General features: G+C 39.8%; 1 protein-coding gene across 1 annotated transcript in view; it reads left to right on the plus strand.

Moving 5' to 3' along the window:
• Window positions 1-18,963, plus strand: part of Col5a2 (collagen type V alpha 2 chain) — a 162,742-nt gene that overhangs the window by 15,218 nt on the left and 128,561 nt on the right. The window contains exon 2 of the mRNA XM_059278138.1: window positions 15,749-15,887. Within this exon, the coding sequence (XP_059134121.1) occupies window positions 15,749-15,887 (139 nt within the window). The remainder of the gene's footprint in view (window positions 1-15,748; window positions 15,888-18,963) is intronic.

Genomic DNA, 18,963 nt, shown 5'->3' on the forward strand with positions numbered 1-18,963 from the left:
AGAAGAGGAACATTACTTTATATTTTTAAAGAAATACCTTTAACATTTGATTTAATAGAATACAGTAGAATTTTTATATTTACATCTGATTTCAATCTACTACCATAAGTTATGGTTAAAAGATCTGAAAAATTCTGGCTTCATGCAGACACATAGTTAAAAAGAGAGTTTGAAGGAAACTGCAAAATCAACAAGCATTGCATCACTTACTCCCCACCTCCTTTTACCCAGGATAAAGTTCTTTGTTTGGTTAAAAATAATGTCAGAATCTGTATTCTTAAGCAATAATTGAATAGGATCCTTCTGTATTGGTAAATAATAATAATCTGTAATTTAATTTTTAGAATTTACAAAATGTACTCATGAGTGTTTCTTGTAGAAATCTTGGAAGTACAAAATGCTTTTACCATCCTATTTTACAAAGAAGGACACTGGGCTCTAGGGAACTCTGAGACTTTCCTTATGTAAAGAGTTCAGACCCCACATTTCCCACGGCCCTTATGCCAGCATTAATACTCTGAACAATAGTCCTCTTGGAGACTTCTTACTTCACAAAATGTGGATTTTTCACTCCATTTGTTTTCATATAAAATTAAAATTTGATTATATTCATCTCTTTAATGGTTTGCATTAAAACTGTATTTGAAGTAGAAACGTCCTAGATAAAATTAGAAGGGGTCCACCTATGTGTGTGTTTCGCTTCTCTCTGAGACATTGAGGTAAGCTGCTGAAAAAGACATTAGAGTGAGCCTGGGCGATGGGATGACGTCACTGTGTGAAAAACAGAATTTTGATCTACATGTGGTTGCTTCCTCAACCATAGCTTTTGTTGCTCCCTGTCTTCTTTTGGAAGGAAAGACATGGGTGTGGTTCTCCAACAAAGCCAAGCAGAGTTGTAAAAACGTTTATTTTTTTCAAAAAGAATAAAGATGTGGGGATATTATTCAAGTATTTTTCTGTCTCCCCAATGGCATGATACTATAGAGATCCCAGTTCAGCAGCCTGGCTAATGAAATAATTTTAAAAGTTCCAAAATACCAGAGTAGGTCTACTCTGGTGATCGGATGGCCGAACACCCTACCTGTCATGATAGAACTCTCATCCAGTGACTGGTGGAAGCAGATGCAGAGATCCACAGCCAAACCCTAGGTGGAGCTCCAGGAGTCCAACCAGTGAGAGAGAGGAGGGATTATATAAGCAAGAGATACCAAGACCATGATGGGAAAAGCACAGGAACAAATAGCCAAACTAGCGGAAACACATGAACTGTGAACCAATAGCTGAGCAGCCCCCATGGAACTAGACCAGGACCTCTGGCTAAGTGAGACAGTTGATGAGCTTGAACTGTTTAGGAGGCCCCCAGGCAGTGGGACTGTGACCTGTCCTTGGTGCGTGAGCTGGCTTTTTGGAACCTGTGCTGAGACACTTTGCTCAGCCTTGATGCAGGGAGGAGGGGACTGGACGTGCCTTGGCTGAGTCTACCAGGCTGGGCTGACTCCCCAGGGGAGACCTTGCCTTGGAGGAGGTGGGAATGTGGGGTGGTTTGCGGGGAAGGCTGGGGGGTGGGAGGAGGGAGGACAGGGGAATCCGTGGCTGATATGTAAAACTAAATTAATTATAAAATAAAAATATTTTTTAAAGTTCCAAAATACAATGATTATTATAGAAGTTATCTTGGCCTCCTGACTAGACCATTATAAGATAAAGCTGTTGTCAAAGCTGGTGCTATTAAGTTGGGTTTCTAAGTCATTCTTAGTAATTCTTCCCATCATATGTACTCTTAAAATTTTAAGAGTCTTGGTTGGGATTTTGGTTTATCGATTTGGGTGAGGGACAAGTGACTTGACTCTGCTTGGCTGGTAATAATTTTTAATGCCACCTAAGTTTTCTTTAACCATCTGATTCAATTACTATTTGCTGGTTTAGTGTATTTTCTGAAGCTCTGTTTTAATTCCTTCAAAATGAGTGTCTCTTCCAAGATTTTACCCTTATTTTTCCCATGTTTTGTGTACCTCCACAGAACTCACCCCTGTACTGTACGTGATACAGATGTCAGTGGTTGGGCTTACTACTCAATCCAGTACAGGGCCGGGACTCCGCCCTGTACATGTTTATATCCCTAAGGCATTTTCTTAGCAATTGTGCATTACATCGAATGATGCACAACTTTGAAACTGGAATCCCCTTCGTCCTTAAGTTGGGTAAGGACATTAAGAACAAGGTACATTTGAGACAAGTGTGTGGTCACTAATGCTCATGTCTCAGGAGTACAGTAACTTCTTAATTCTTCTTGCCACTTGTAATTTTCATGTTCCATGTAGCTGAAATATTTTAGGAGATTTCAACAGATTCTTAAAAATTTAGTAGTTCCCAGAATTCGTGTAGGAAATAAATATATTATAGCCCCCAAAATTGATGGACTTTGGAGATTGACTATGAACATTAATTAATAAAATTATCTTTTGCAGACAAATGGATGTAGCTTGAATTTCAGTAGGTTCACAAGAAATGGCCAGGTGTTCTAAGAACGGTTCAGTTGTCTATGCTCGGTATTTTATATCCAAAAAGAGATTTCAGACAGTTTAGTAACACTTTTCAAGATTTCTTTTGTTCCTGAATGAGGGTGGTAAGCACACCAATGGAAAGGAAGCCAGAGGACATTTATAAAATCCACTCACACAATAATACCAGAGCAAAATAAAAAAAAAAGTCACAGTAAAGTAGCACAGGAGACACATGTGCTCTCTCAGATCTTATGAGAGCATGCCACTCATCCCCCAAAATTAAAACAGTACTTTTCCTACTGGTGAATGAAACCTGTGTTAGAATTTCCTATGAGCTAGGAATAGTACATGTATTTTCATAGGAAGTGATCACATTGGAGTTTGACTTTTAGTTTAGCTCCCAAAGAGGATCCAGGCTTATAACGACACAATAATTGACAATGTACTTAAAATCAAGTTCATAAACCGCTTTTTAAGCTTCTGATGTCAAAATGGTATAATCGATGAGTGAGCAGCCTCATGGTGTTTAGAATATTGGAAAAATTTCACTACATGGTAACTATATTTCAATTTATAATTCAAACTTCAATTATGATGGTTAAAGTTTACTTTAATATACATTTGTGAACTCAGGGATTACATGAAGATATTTAAAGATATTTAAAGAAAGATTATGGTTTAAATATGTCATATATTTTAAGTCAATAATGTAAACTTAGCTTTTTACCTATTATTTATGCATATGTGTAAAGAATTGTGTTCATAGGTATTTTGAGCAGCTGTTTCTACTATTCTATATTATTCAAGGCTGAGCCCTACTGTTCATTTCCCATGTGACACACTCCACCTAAGAGAGGAAGAACAGATGATATTTGTTATTACTCAAAAATCGTCTAAAAATATTTTCCAGAAGTTTAGCATTTCACACTTCTGACACATTGATCGATGGGATAATTACTTTCATTCAAACCCTAACACAATTATAACTTATAAAACAGAACACAGCAGAAATGGCTTCAAGCAGGTTCATGTAACTGTTTATCCTGCCTAAGAGCTAGGTTATAGCAGCTTCATGCAAGCCTCTGCAAAGGCAGAGACTCCCCAAACTTCAGAACAAGTTACTAAAGGGCACAGGAAACAGCTCCCCCAAACCCAGGAAATATTAAAATTAACAAATACCAATAGACATATAAAACAGGATAAAATATATCACATGGCTTCCCTGCTCTCTACTGCCCTCTCTGTATCAAGAAAAGACCAATTTCCAGACCCCTGGCCTCCACATAGTGGTTAATTGAACAATGAATGTAAGGCCTTGATGGGCTGAATGGTGCTTTCTGTAAAAACCATCATGAAACTTTCAGTACTTGAACTTCCTTACAGCAGGCATGCGGGCAGCATGCTCATTTGGTAGAAATGGCTTTTGGTGTCAGTGAGCTTCTAGACAATTTCTCCTTTGTAGCATGTACCTAGCCTTGCCATTTAAAAAGTTTCCCCTGGGGAAGCCCTGACTCATGACTCTTATTTTAGCTACTGAGCATTGTCTATTCCAGTACAAACAATCATCCATGCCTCAAACTTATTAGACTTAAAAGTAAATAGTGGATTAGTGGATTAAAAATGAACAAAACTTGAAAATCTGAATACAAAAAGTTAAAAACAGGCTACTGAAAGGTCAACATGGGTGAGCCTTAGACCCAGACATAGAAGTCTGAGAATAGAATGAATCTATTTATCTAACATCATAGAACAGCAAAGCCATAGAAAAGGAAATCAGGTCAGCCTGCCAGGGCCTAGATGGCAGGAAACACAACTCCAAATTGAGGAGTTTGGGGAGGCAAAGATAATGTCCTACAGATTGTGACCATGATTATGATCTCACACATTTGTCAGAATCCAAAGAACTGTATACCTTAAAATACAACTTGTGTTCTGTATAAATGATCTCTAAAAAACATAATACTAAAGAGGGGAGCAAGTGGAACATACGTTGTGATTAAATTTTCTAGTCACTGTTTTTTTATTATTATTTTAAGTAAACTTAATAGTCTGATGACAAACTTTTTATTATATCAGCACTTATATCACTATGTTTATGCTAGATAATTTCTAAAATATTTACAATATTAACTCATAGGTTCTCATAACAACCCTATGAGTTACATGATATTATTATCCCTATTTTGCAGATGAAGAGATTGAGTCAAAGAGAAGGCATGGATCACTCATCTTGTAGATGACTACGTGATCATTTTGAGTTGTCCATTTGGCTTCAGAGCCATATTTGTAACTGCTGCATTCCATGGAATTTTTAAAGCTATTTTCCTAATTAATAAAAGTTGGGAAACTTAAATTATCAAAGACAATGCAAGGCATGCTAAGACTTAGGAAAGTTATATTTGACAACCATTCTTTGCCTTAGGAGAATTGTGAAAAAATTAATTAATGTTGTTGACATTTCCTAGGAATATATAAGCAAACATCTCTTCTTCCTATTCAGTGTCACTGATGACAGGTCAAGGAACACTCCATCTATGTAGCTTGGTAAACCAGTAAGTTTCCCGAAGGTACTTAAGAACCTGTGGTAACTCAAAGACAGCTATGTCACTGAAAAACCCACCAACATGGGTGATGACTTACAAAGTGAGGCTCCTTGGAGAGTCTCCTCTCCCCAGTAATCCTTACTGCTAATGTGACTTTGTGGAGGGGTCTTGTGGATCTTGTAAGTTTCAGGCACTTTCTATGTTTGTGAGTTTTGCTTGCTTCATGAATCCTATCATTTTCCATTACTACCAGGGCCTCTGTCCAGGAAGGATTGTTTTATTTCAGAGAAAAATAGCTAATTGCTCTTAATTGTTCTTAATCTCAGTAGCAAAAGAGAATTATCATCAAGTCTGTATTATTGTGCGCTGTAGAGATGTTCGAACTTAAATAGTGCTTGTAGAGTACGGTGCGATAATCACCAACACTGTTTATAACTTTGGCTTGGAGAACTCTCCATAAATTCTCAACATAAGTGTTTATTGCCTTAGAAGATAATCATGTATTTTAAAATTTAAAATATCAAAATTTTCTTAAAATATGACTCAGCTGAAGTATAATTGCCTATTAAATAGAAAAGTCATGTAGTAGGGATTTATGATCTTCTAACATAAAAAGATCCCAAATTATGTAAATATATAAAGACACTTTCAATGTGGACATTTAGATAGAAGTAACATATTTATGAAGTTTGGATATTGATAACATTTATAATAAATCATATTTTTATAATATGTTTAACATATGTTTATTTACTTGAAAAGATCCCGTGGCACCAGTGAATAGCTCAGCAGGTAAAGACGTGCAAAGCTCAGTTTGAACCCCAAGATTTGTACTTCAGAAAGAACTGCCTTTTGCAAGCTCTTCTTACTAAAAATGAGATAATAGCAAATTCAAGAGATGATAGAAAATGAAGCAGTTTTTAATATACAGAAAGAATGCCAGCATATAGAAGATGCAGAAATGGTTGGTGTACTGATTTGGTGACTGCAAGACATTCCTGTCCTTTTCTTCCATGGCTGGACCTGTCCCCTTCTCATTTGAGACAATGGATGATCTAATGAATAATTTGGGTCCTGAGAAAACCTATTCCGGTTGTGTGATCAACCACTTCGCAGACCACCTGTAATATTCCATCTCTCAGAACTCTGGGGGAGGCAAGTGCTCACCATCAGCTGGGGAAGAGAGGTCCCAGCGCCCCTGCTCATCTGTAACTCTGATGTTTTCTAGGCAAAGTGCGCCTTACCCTGAAAAGAGGCCATCACAATCTATTTCTTACACTCTGAAATTCACATCTGTGCCATAGCATTAGAATGTCCACACATGCACACATACATGCACACACATGCACATACACAAAATAACTGAACAAGACACAATTTTAAAAATTTAAAGATATTAGGCAGGTAATCTGAATTTTACACTATTGCCACATGTTTCAAAAATTTAATGACGCAATTTAGGATAATGAATTAAACATTGCACAATAAGTGAATTCCAAGCTTTTGCTAGACCCATGCTGCCAGGGCTTCGGCCCTGGCTCTAGTGCTCCCCTGGCACATTAACTGGTTCAAGTTATTAAACTTCTGTAAACCTCAATTTCCTTCATTATCCAGTGCTGTGGAATGTTCTGCATGTCAAATGTGTTGCTCTGATTGGTTAATAAATAAAACACTGATTAGTCAGTAACCAGGCAGGAAGTATAGGCAGGACTAGAGAACAGGAAGGCAGAGAGGGAGACACTGCCAGCCGCAGCCATGACAAGGAAGATTTAAGATACCGGTAAGCCACAGCCACGGTGGCAAAGTATTGATTAATAGAAAACTCTCCGGCTACAATCCAGAAAACAGGCAATTACCGTTCTACCTCCATATGCTTAATTTGAAGATTAACAGTTAATATACATGTAGTGCTTACATGGTATTTAATAAAATTAACCATGTTATTACTGTGTTTATTTTCACAGTGGCTCCTGATGAAACTATATTAATAAAATAATGTTTTTCTGTTCAAACTCCCATGTTGCTGTTTCAAAGAGTTTATATGTATAGGCGTACCTAACAAATGACGTTTTCTCTTTCTGCTCCATTACCTATTCTTCTTCCTCGGATAGTACAGATATTTCTATCATTTTCCTAGTAATCTGGAATTGACATTTTGTGGGCATCTTTATTTATATTCACTGCCATTTCTCTTTGTTGTAAACCACATTTTTGATTCTTTACTAAACAATATGTGTTCAACAAATAACTACTAGGGATAAATAACCAACAAATGTTCTTACCATCATGGAGCCTTCAATGTGGTAGAAGACGCAGATAAACACAGTGTGGTATCGGGATCTCTACAAACATGTCAGTCTGTATTGAGGAAGAGAAGAATGGCTGGTCTAGGAGGCAATGAATAAACCTTGCTGGCTTTATCGTCTACATCGGTGGCAGAAGTGTTGTCCTTATGGAATCCACTTCTCTGCCATTTTTAGTGGATGAGCAGCCTTAAGGTTCCCCGACTCCTTTTCATTTTGCTTCCTTAGTCCAAGATATTATCATCTCTCATTGAAATAAAGTGCTACCTAATGTGAGTCCCTGCCTCCATCTTTACCTTATACAATACATTTCTTACATGCCATTCAGCTGTCTATAAAATCAGTTAATTTCCAATCCTTTGTTGGAGAGGAATGGGTAAAGAAAATATGGTACATATTTATGTATATGTACAGTGGAGTGAAATTATGCTGTTTGAAGGAAAAGGGATGGACCTGTTCTGTGGGATGGTCTATATGTCAAGTGTGTTGCTGATTGGTCAAAAAATAAATCACTGATTGGCCAGTGGCTAGGCAGGAAGTATAGGCAGGACAAGGAGGAGAATAAAGCTGGGAAGTGGAAGGCTGAGTCAGAGAGACACTACCACCCACCACGATGACAAACAGCATGTGAAGATGCCGGTAAGCCACGAGCCATGTGGCAAGGTATAGATTTATAGAAATGGATTAATTTAAGCTGTAAGAACAGTTAGCAAGAAACCTGCCACGGCCATACAGTTTGTAAGCAATATAAGTCTCTGTGTTTACTTGGTTGGGTCTGAGCGGCTGCGGGACTGGCAGGTGAGAGAGATTTGTCCTGACTGTGGTCCAGGAAGGAAAACTCTAGCTACAGACCTGGAGATAATCATTAAGAAAATTAGCCTGACTCAGAAAAACAAGTATTTCATGATTCTTTCATATGGAAACTCTAGATTAAGAGATATAAATGTATATGAACATAGAAAGGGGAATATGTGAGGTGAGATGATGTTTCTAGAGGAAGTCATAAGGCTACACAAGAGAAGAGTGGGCCGGGCAGTGGTGGCGCACGCCTTTAATCCCAGCACTCGGGAGGCAGAGGCAGGCAGATCTTTGTGAGTTCGAGGCCAGCCTGGTCTACAGAGCGAGATCCAGGAAAGGCGCAAAGCTACACAGAGAAACCCTGTCTCGAAAAAGCAAAAAAAAAAAAAAAAAAAAAAAAAAAAGAGAAGAGTGGGAGTGAGAATAGAACAACAAACATCACAATTCCTCTCCTATATGGGACCTAGATTTACATGTATGTACGGGAAATGAAAACAGAAGGGAGACTATTTGGAGGTAAGAAGGGGACCAGTGAGAGCAGGCAGTGGGGATAAGGGGAGATGATTCAGCAAAAATGAGCAAAATATAATAAGATATATAGAGAAATTGTGTGTGTGTGTGTGTGTGTGTGTGTGTGTGTGTGTGTGTGCGCGCGCGCAATAAAGAAACCATTATTTTCCAGGATGCGCCCAAATGATTTCTTTTTATTTTTATCCATGTGTATGTGCCTGTGCCTGTGTGTGAGTATTTGCTTGTGAGTGTGGGTGCCTCTGGAAGCCGGAAGAGAGCACTGGATGCCATGGAGCTGGAGATCTGGTGGTTGTGAGTCACTCAATCAAGTAGATGCAGGAAGCCAACCTCTGATCCTATACAAGAAGAGCAAATGCTTTTAACTGCAGAGCCATCTTTCCAGCCCCTAAACAAATTAATTAAACAGTTTACCCAGGTGTGCTCATGCATATCCGTAATTCCAGCATGCTCAGGGGGAGAGTCTTGGCTGAACCTCATTAGCATGTAAATAAAGGTAAGGGGAGCTAATTGCTACTATAGCCCAAGTCAATGAGCAAGTAAAGAAAATTCTAACAGGACAGACACAATTGAAAACACCAACCTCTTTCAGTTAGGGCGTACCAAAGGAAATTGGAGTAGTGAAACAGAGACAGAGAGAGAAAAGGGTTTCAAAAAGAGGGAGGGAATAATCAAAATATCAAACATTATAGGACAGCATTATGGTTAATCTGAAATGCTCTCTGCCGGTTCGTCTTTTGAATGCTTATTTCCCAGCTGGTGGCACTGTTTTAGGAGGCTGTACAGCCTGTGGGAGGTGGAGACTAGCTGGAGGAAGAAGGGTGTTGGGATCAAGTCCTTGGACATACCACTTCCTGTGTCACTCCCTACTTCCTGGTAGGCTATAATGTGGCCAGTTTCCACTACCTTCTGCTACTTCTGTGAACTGAGTTGCTCCAGCATGCCTTCCCAGCCACAATTAACTAAACCATGAGCCAGAATCACTCCGCCTACCCCCTTGAGTTGTTTCTGTCAGGTGTTGTGGTAACTTTGATGGTTAATCTTGGATTGTCAGCTTGGTTGGATCAACCAAGAGATATGCTGGGCTAGTCTGTGAGGGTATTTCCTGGAAGGATTAGCTGAGAAGGAAGCTCCTTCCCTCGAGAGGGCAGTGCCTGTTGACAGTGGCCCGATGTCACATCCTCCTTTAATATCAGAACCAGCTTCTTTGGCTCTTCAGTGCAGCCCCTCCAGCACTCCTCTAAGCTTCAGTGACAGATTGGGATTGCTGATCCACCCTCAAGGCCTATTGGGTTCTCAGCTCTTCCTAAGCATACACAGCAAATGCTCAACTCCCCAGGTCTTGTGTAAGCCACTCTAATAAATCCCCATTTGTAACATTATACATATAGTATATACTCATTTTAAGTAAGTATAAGGATAAGGATATACATATTCATTCTATTGGTTTGGTTCCTATAGAGAACCCTGACTCACACAGAAGCTAATACAGAAAGAAAGAAGATAGTTTACTAGCAAAGAGGTTGTTGATCACTTTGAAAATGCAACCCAGAGTATAGTTCTGGTGTTGGAATCCTGATGCCAAGGTAGAGTCATGATTGGGAGGTAAAGGAATGGATGCAAAAGAAGTGAAATTAAGAGAAAATTCACTAGGAACTTTTAAAGTTATAGCAGCTGCAGAAATAGCTCAATGGGTGAAGTAGTTGCTGTACAAGAATAAGGACTTGATTTTGAATCCCAAGCTCCCTTGTAAAAAGTCAGGCATTATTATCGTCCCAGTGATGGAGGGTGGAGACAAGATTCCGGGGCCTTGTGATCAGCCAGTCTAGTCAATCAGTGAACTCCAAGTAGAGTTATAGACCCTGTCTGAAAAACTAAGGTAGAAAGTAGCAGAGGAAGATGGAGATGTCCAGCATCACACACATGCATAGGCACATGCACGCTCATTTATACAACACAGACATACACACATACACATGTACGAAAAATAAGCTACAGGTAGTTGATAGGGGAACAAGCTTCAGGAAATGTACTAAACAGAGGAAAGAGATGCTGTAGTAGGGTTCCTCCTCTAGAGAGAGGAATAGAACTGATAGAAAAACGAATATATGTATATATATTCACATGCCCGCACACACACACACACACACACACACACACACACACACACACACGCACACACACACACATGCGCACACACCCGCATATGCGCACACACACACACACACGCACACACATGTGCACAAGCGCGCACACACATGCACACACACACACACACACACACACACACACACACACGGGGAAGAGGGGAGAGATATTAGAGTGGCTTACAGGCTGTGGTCTGCGTAGCCCCATACTAGCTGTCTCATGGTAGAAAGGTCAAAAATCCAGTTTTTGCTCAGTCTCTGAGACTGGATGCTGGATGTCTCACCAGTCCCATTCTGGGCCTAGAGTTCCAGAGAATTCCTGGAGAGCTGCTACTCTTCAGTCTATGTTGGAATCCCAAAGAAACTGGTTCTCATATCAGCAGAGAGAAGCCTTGGCAACAAGATAGATGAAATTGCTAATGGCAGTGAAGGCAACAGGGAAAAAGGGGAACCCTCCTTCCACATTCTTTTATGTGGGTTGTCACCAGAATATGGGGCTGAATATGTGAGTGAGGCTTCCCACCTTAAATAATGTAATCAAGAAAATTCCTCACAAGCATGTTCAAGCTGTGTGGGTTTGACTCTAGATGTGGTTATGCTGACACGGAAGAGTAACCATCAAATTAGCAAAGGAGAGAAAGGACATTATGTCGCAAGATAAATTGAAGAGATGAGAAGAATGGAAAGGGAGAGATAAACTCGGAAAGAATGCTAAGATGTGTTTTTTCCCCCGAGACTGGAACATGGTGTCAGGCAGGTCTAGGAAGAGCCAGGAAGCAATGGTAACTCTCACTTTGAAGTTGACCACCACACAAGTAGAAGCTTACATGTACTAGTTAGGCAAACTTGACCAAATAAGCTTCTTCCCAGCATAGTTTTTATACAGAGTTTGAAAACCAATAGTAAGCTTTTAGGGTTGTTATGAGAACTGCTATAGATTCACTCCAGTACTTGTGGTGGTGGATTGCTGGCATGCCTCATGAGAACTGGGCCTGGGTTCTGACAGCTCTGATCTAATAGCAATGGCTAGAAATCATTCTTTACTTCTCTAAAATTTGTGATGGGGAAACCTGTGGGATGACCAAACCAAACTAGAGGGATCTCATGAAAGTTGGATCAATGGCTGTAGAGCCTACGTGGGGCTGGACTTGGCACTCTGCATGGTGAGACAGTTCTGTAGCTTGATCTGCTTGGGAGAACCCTGGCAGTGGGATCAGAATCTGTCTCTGGTGCATGAGCGGGCTTTTTGGAGCCCACTACCTATGGTGGGATACCTTGTGCAGTCTTGAGGCAGGGGGAAGGGCTTGGACTTGCTTCTACTGGATGTGCCTTCCCATGGGAGGCCTTGCCTTCTTGTAGGCAGGAGAGGGGGTTGGGTTGGGAGGGTGAGGCTAGGGGGGCAGGAGGAGGGAAGAGGCAGATCTTTGGTGTGTAAAATGAATGAAAAAAATTTCTTAATACAAAATTTAACAAAAAAGGCTAAGAAATAATGGCACTTGATTTCCCTGGAATTCAACTACATCTGTTAAACTGGTACATCTGCTGACATCTGTGTACATTTTAGAATTTCTCACATTGTTGTGTAGGACCCAATGACAAATGCGGAAGAAAAGCCCTAGTTGGAAAAAATTCACTATTTGTGGCTTCATGGCAACAGATGACAGACGCTCATGGAGTACTACAATGTGAACACACTAATTTACCTCGGCTCTCAAGAAAATGTTTCCTATGGTCTTATCACAGACTCCTGGTTTGATGTAAAGAGATGGTAAAAGCTATGGGTATCCAGAAGAGGGCTGTATTTTTAGTTTCCCCTACGAAAGCTGTGCCCACATGTAAACTTAAAATACCTATATTAACAAGCATATAATAACTGTTATAACAACAAATGGAAGGTGGTGGCCGCTGATATTGAGGAGTAGATTTGCTCACTGTGCTCTAGATCCTTCAATCTTACCTTATTATCTTTGAATTTTCAGCCTGGAAATAGTTTCCAAGAGTTGTAGATTCTCCACAAACATCTGTTATCTCAGTACTTCAGTGAAGATCACAAGATACACAAAAAGTTGGCCCAGTTTTGGTACCAGGATAGTGTTTGCATTTAAAATGGTTTCACAGTAGAAGAAAACTGGTAATCTCAGAGAAGATTATGTTTTCCTGTATTTATTTGTTTTTCTGTCACTCCCATTTGATTATTTAACAAGATACCTTTTCTTTGCTTTTTGAGATTATAATATAATTATATTATATATAATTAATATAATTTCCTCCCTTCCTTCCCTCTCATATACCCTTTCTTTTTCAAACTTATGGCCTACGTTTTCATTAATTGTAGTTAACTGCATATATGTATGCACACAGAGACATATCTATTTCTAGGTGCATAAATGCAACCTACTCAGTCTGTAATTTTCAGGGATTACCATTTGGTATTGGATAACCAATTGATATCCTCTTCCCTGGGGAAGGCTACTTCTGCCATGCTCAGGATTCTTTAGTAGCCTGTAGTTCTCTGTGTCAGGTTGAGGCCTCCTGGTCTTTCCTTTGTCCACGTTGGCATGTTTATTGGTGTTATCATGGTTAGGCAGTCATGGTGGTGAGACTTTATGGGTGTAGCTTCTGACACTGTTAGTAGGAGACACTGTCCCCTAACAAACTTTTTGATTCTTTGACTCTTTCTGTTTCTGCTTCCTAGTTCTCTGAGCCTTAGGTTCAGGAGCTGCTTTGTAGATGTTTCTGTTGGGACTTGGCTATACAACTCTGCATTTTAATTGGTTGTAGTTTTCTGAAGTGATCTCCATCTGTTGCAAAAGGAACTTTCCTTGATGAGGGATTAACAAGAGTATTGACATCATGGTTTTTCTCAGATGTTGTTCAAAGAATTAGAAGAAGGTTGATTTTTGTTCTTCATTTAGCCCATTCATTAAGTGGGAGAAAGACAGCCATGGGAACAACTATGTTGGTGAGGGAAGTCACTGCACAGGGCTAGGAAACTGTTCTTGGAACTTCTCCAGTGTCTACCTGCACCCCTCAAACTGAAGCCTCTTGGATTTCTTTTATTAAGGAAATTAAATAGTAAATCAAACCTATATCCCTATTCTAATTATAGACTATTTCTTTTTTTAATTTATTTTGGGTTAAATCATTTCACACATAGTTAGATATTTGGTTTATGTTTTTCGTTTCATGTAGACATATTTTTCATCACATATGTTTCTTAAAGATGATAGATGTGGCCTTAGTTTTTAGTGTGCCATTGTCCTAGTTAGGGACTCTATTGCTATGAAGAGACACCATGACCATGGTCACTCTTATAAAGAAAAACATTTAATTGGGTGGCTCAAAGTTCAGAGGTTGAGTCCACTATCATCATGGTGAGACATGGTGGTGTGCAGGCAGACATGGGGCTGCAGTAGGAGCTGAGAATTCCACATCTTTGATCCGCAGGCAACAGGAAGTGAACTGAAACACTTGGCCCTGGCTTGAGCATATATGAGACCTCAAAGGCCACATCCACAATGACACACTTCCTCTAACAAGGCCGTACCCACTCCAACAAGGTCACACCTCCTAATAACGACACTCACTATGAGCTTATGGGGACAATTACATTCAAACTACCAAAGCCATCCTCCCTCCAGTGTTCAATGTGGTGCAAGGTACCTGATCAGTGCCGAATAATTATTAACAGTTGAATTACTCACATTGTGTGTGACATAGTCATGATCGTTGAGGACTCACAGTACCAAATATTTCAAATGCATTGAAGGCATTTAGATCTTGTGCAGCCTGAGTGGGGTACAAAGCTAATGACTTTTGCCCTTAACAGGAATGTGCAGCTGGGACTACCATGTTCCCCGGAAAGCTGGTTTAGGGTTAATAACAGCACCATCCACTTTTATGTAGCTCTTTGCAATTTGGAATGTAGTTAATAGCACATTACTCATTTTAGTGTCACCAGACCATGCACACTGGTCAGGGAAAAGCCCTTTTTTTTCAACAAGAAAATTGGAGTGCACAGAGATAAGGACTATGTGTAAATTTACAAAATTGGTGAGTGGCAGATCTGATGCTGGAACCCACTCTTTCAGGAGCCAAAAGCAATGTGTTTTCTTCAGTCTACACAACCTTCAGTAGACTTTTATTTTTTAACATAATAAAATGCTCTGTGACGAGGAAAATGTCACATATTGCTCCTTAGGTAGTGTGGAAATAAGTTAATTCAAAATATCTCAATTTCGTTTTGCAATTGTTCTTTCCTGCCTCTCTTCCTCAAGAATCCTCTCAGGGTATGAGAAAGGAGGAGACAAGAATTCTTCCTCTGCAGTCAAAAGAAAGGGTTAAAAATAGGACCTTTTAAAGGATTAAGGTGGCGAAGATAATCTGAATTACCTAAACGCAAAAGAAAAGAAAAATTTCACTAACAGGCTGTACATCCTCCCTAAAGCTTTTTTTGTGTCTCTGGAAAAGTCAGTGGGTGTGTGTCTGGGGGATGGGTAGGGAGGGGAGGATCAGACTCCTTCTAATAGGCTTTCTTTAAAAAAAAAAAGAAGAAGAAGAAGAAAAGAAAAACCACACACACACTCAACAGAAAGAAATAAAAGTTTGTCACTGTTTTGCTCCATCTGCGCTTAAAATCTACAAGAAGTAGTGAAAACTCTAGTCTCAGAAGCGCGCGCTCTGATTTGGTTGTTTACCATCAATCAGACGGTTGCTTGGCAGACACTGGATGGTTATGAGCCTGAACAAGCTGAAAGGGGCAGGAAACGAAGTGGAGGCAGCATTCTTCCTATTTAAAGCTGCATCGCTTGAAAAAAGTTTTCGCAGACTGTGCCGGAGCTGGTGCTGAAACAGACTGAGGCGGCCTGGGGGCTGGTGCTGAAAAAGAGCCCCCAGCGGAATTCAGGGTGCTGCAGTGACCTCAGTATCTACTCTTCGTTCCCAGGAGGACCCATGTCTCATATTTAGACGTGATGGCAAACTGGGTGGTAGCAAGACCTCTGCTCATTCTCACTATTTTATTAGGGCACTGTGTCTCAATAAAAGCCCAGGAACAAGAGATTGGTGAGTTTGCCTTTTGCTTTGCTTATGGTGTTTATGGCTTGGTTTGGGAACTAGATGGAATGTTAAACTTCAGGAAGAACGTGAAGAGGAGATTCTGGTTTGAAGTTTGAGAAGGGGGCTGTGGGATTTGCACCTGGGAAGGGGCTTGACTCTGGAGCTCCTGTGCCTGTCCTGGCAGAGGAGGCTCTGACGTCCGGGAAGAGCCAGGATCAGATCAGTCTTTTTGCCTGAACCTAAGAGTGGGATGTTTAAAAGAAAAGAAGAGTGCTTAAAACGGAGCCCCGAAGGCACTTTTAGTTAGAGTCAGTTGTGTGGGCTGGTGCTTTCCGAGCAGGGAAAGCCGCTGCAGAAGCTGGGCAGGGTGGAGTCTTTCCTGTGCGAACTTCAGCAGCTTCATGAAAGTCTTTGTTTAGAAAAAAACCTCTGCGGCAACGCTGATAGCTTGGAATTTCCTTTGTCTTTGCTCTTCATTCCTTTCTCCTCACAGCCTCATCCTTCCTTCCCAACGTTTTCATCTGTGATCTTAAAACCGTGTTTACTTACTGAGAGAGTCAAGTTTATTTCTCCGTGACAGACTGATGGAAGCCAGATTTCTTAACTGAGGCATTTCCCATCCCACTGACTTGGTTATCAGGACAGTGTGGTTCCCCGGGGTGAGGGTGGGGGGTGGGGTGGGGTGGGGGACAGCTGAAGGCAGGAAATCAGCACGCCTTATATATAACTAATTTGGCATGGAGTATTGATAAGGACATTTCCCTTAGATCCTTGCTTCCTTCTTTCTTTCCTCCCTCCCTCTGCTCATTCCTTTTCCCCTTTCCTTCCTTTTAAGGTATATCTTGCTTGGGTCACGTTGTTAAGCAAAATGGCATGGCTACTACGGAATATTATAAAAAACAACACAAGACACAACAAAAAACAACCGGCTCCATTGATTCTTAAATCCTTAACTTTCGAGGGTTGAAATGCCAGATTCAGACACGTTCTCATCTGCAATAGGCCAGCATAGATCCGAGCCATTGCTAGCACTGAACTCAGCCTTTAACGGAGCACACACGTTAGTATGTCGGTTACCGTCTTCCTCATGTGTGTACCAACCCTTCCCTGTACATTTGTCTCCTGCCTCCCTGTATCTTTCCCTCTAAAAATGTTTAGAAACTGTGTTTAGCAACTATATGTTCTAGAAAACTATAAGGAAGGAAAGGAAGATTCTGGAGATGAGTTTCAAGTCTGTCATAGTCCCATAGAGGGGGCCCTTTTCTAAAACCTTGAAACTTTTTAAGTCAGTTTCTATGTTCATGGAAAGTATGCGTTGCTTGTAAATGCAAGGACAGAGAAGTTAGGCAAGAGGAGAACAAACAGGCCTTAGGATCACAGTAAAAAGTAAAAAAGATGATCAGGAATCTGCTCACTCCCCTCCCCCACCAGTGGGCCAACTTTAAAATGTCCTGCAGACTTCATTCCCAATTTACATTAAAATTATGTGCTTGACTTTTGTAAAGTGTGGAAGTAATGAACTGTGTGCACAAACGAAAGATGTAAGATGTTTGAGAGTCTCGTAGGGTAGGCCAGATGCTAAAAACCTTCTAACCCATCCCATTTATTCTGTAGGTGTTACTGAAAAAAAAAAGGTTTACCTTTCTCTAATATTCATTTACATAAATTAAGAATATGAGGTTATTTCAAAAACAGTTCTGCCTCCGAACCAATCTCTTTTACCCTAGTGTCATTAAATAGCAAAGAAACTCAAGCCCCAAACTACAGGTTTTTACAAAGAAAGTAAGTTCTCTCATAGACATTGTGGATAATAGTTCAAATAGACATGATAAGAATTAATTGCAGAAAAGTGTATGTCTAAGTAAGGATAGTGTTTGTAACTCAGTAATCTGGTGTATTCGGAGCCACTTAACTTACACTCGACTCCCTTTCCATGCATACATGGGTACACACTGATACTGTGAGGACACTTGTTATACTTCATTTCCCCTGTCAGATTCTAGCAGTTCCATGTAATTTTTGTATTTGAGGAAGAGTAAATGTGGAGAATGCTTTAATATTAAAGAAAAGTCCAAGGATTGCATGTCAAGAACATACAAATTTCAAATTGTTGCTATAAGTAGCATGGATGGTGATATTTCCTTTGTGTTCCTTTAAATATGTGTTATAGAAAGCCGGCATTATTTTTAAGTATATACTTATAAGCTTAGCCTTTTCTTTTGTTAGTTTAAGGTATAGCTATTTTCTTTTTGATTGTGGAATATGACATGTAAGCACAGTATCAGCCTGACAGGAACACACATATGGATGCTAACATAGAGTAAATAAAGTTTTAGACATTTCTGGTCAAAATAGAACCTCTTACTAAAGTTTAAAGATTGACTTAGATTTTAAAAGTTTGTTAGAAACTAAAAAATGAAGAGCTTTGGAGTTAGGCTAACTTTAGTTGAAAGTATAATGTAGCCAAAATCAGAGCCAAGATGATAAAATCAGCTTTTCGGGATCTCCCCCACCCTTCCTTCTGGTGTGTATGGTGTAGGGAGGCTTTGGAATGTTCCACATTTGTTTTTTTGTAAAAGAAAAATACTAGGCCATTTACAGTAAAATTTTATTTCCAAATCAAAATGTAACATCTAGGGAACTATGCACATTTTTCTTATTAGCTCTAGGCATACTTAACCTTAGAGAATAATCTTCTGTATGAATCATTTTATTCAACACTGCATGAGTGATGAAGAAAGAAGGTTCAGAAGGGAGTACATACTGTAAACTTTAGTGCGTCCAGAAGCTAGCATGCAACATAAACAGTGATGCAATAGTTTTGTGTATTAGCAGGGGATGATGGGACTTGTGGAGAATTGAAGATACATGCATGCCCACTTTAAGCATTCCAAATTAACATTTTTTTTCAGAAAGCATTGCATAAGCCAACTTTAATATGTCTAAAGGCCAAATCTGGCTCATGGATTACAAATTGTCAATACCTATGCTACAACCCTACATTGAAACTTTATCCCAAGCTATCTTTAAACTAGCAAGAGAAAAAGTGCACACAGGGTTGTTTTTTTTTTTTTTTTTTTTT

Source organism: Peromyscus eremicus, chromosome 13 (genome assembly GCF_949786415.1).
Source record: "Peromyscus eremicus chromosome 13, PerEre_H2_v1, whole genome shotgun sequence".
Lineage (NCBI taxonomy): Eukaryota > Metazoa > Chordata > Mammalia > Rodentia > Cricetidae > Peromyscus > Peromyscus eremicus.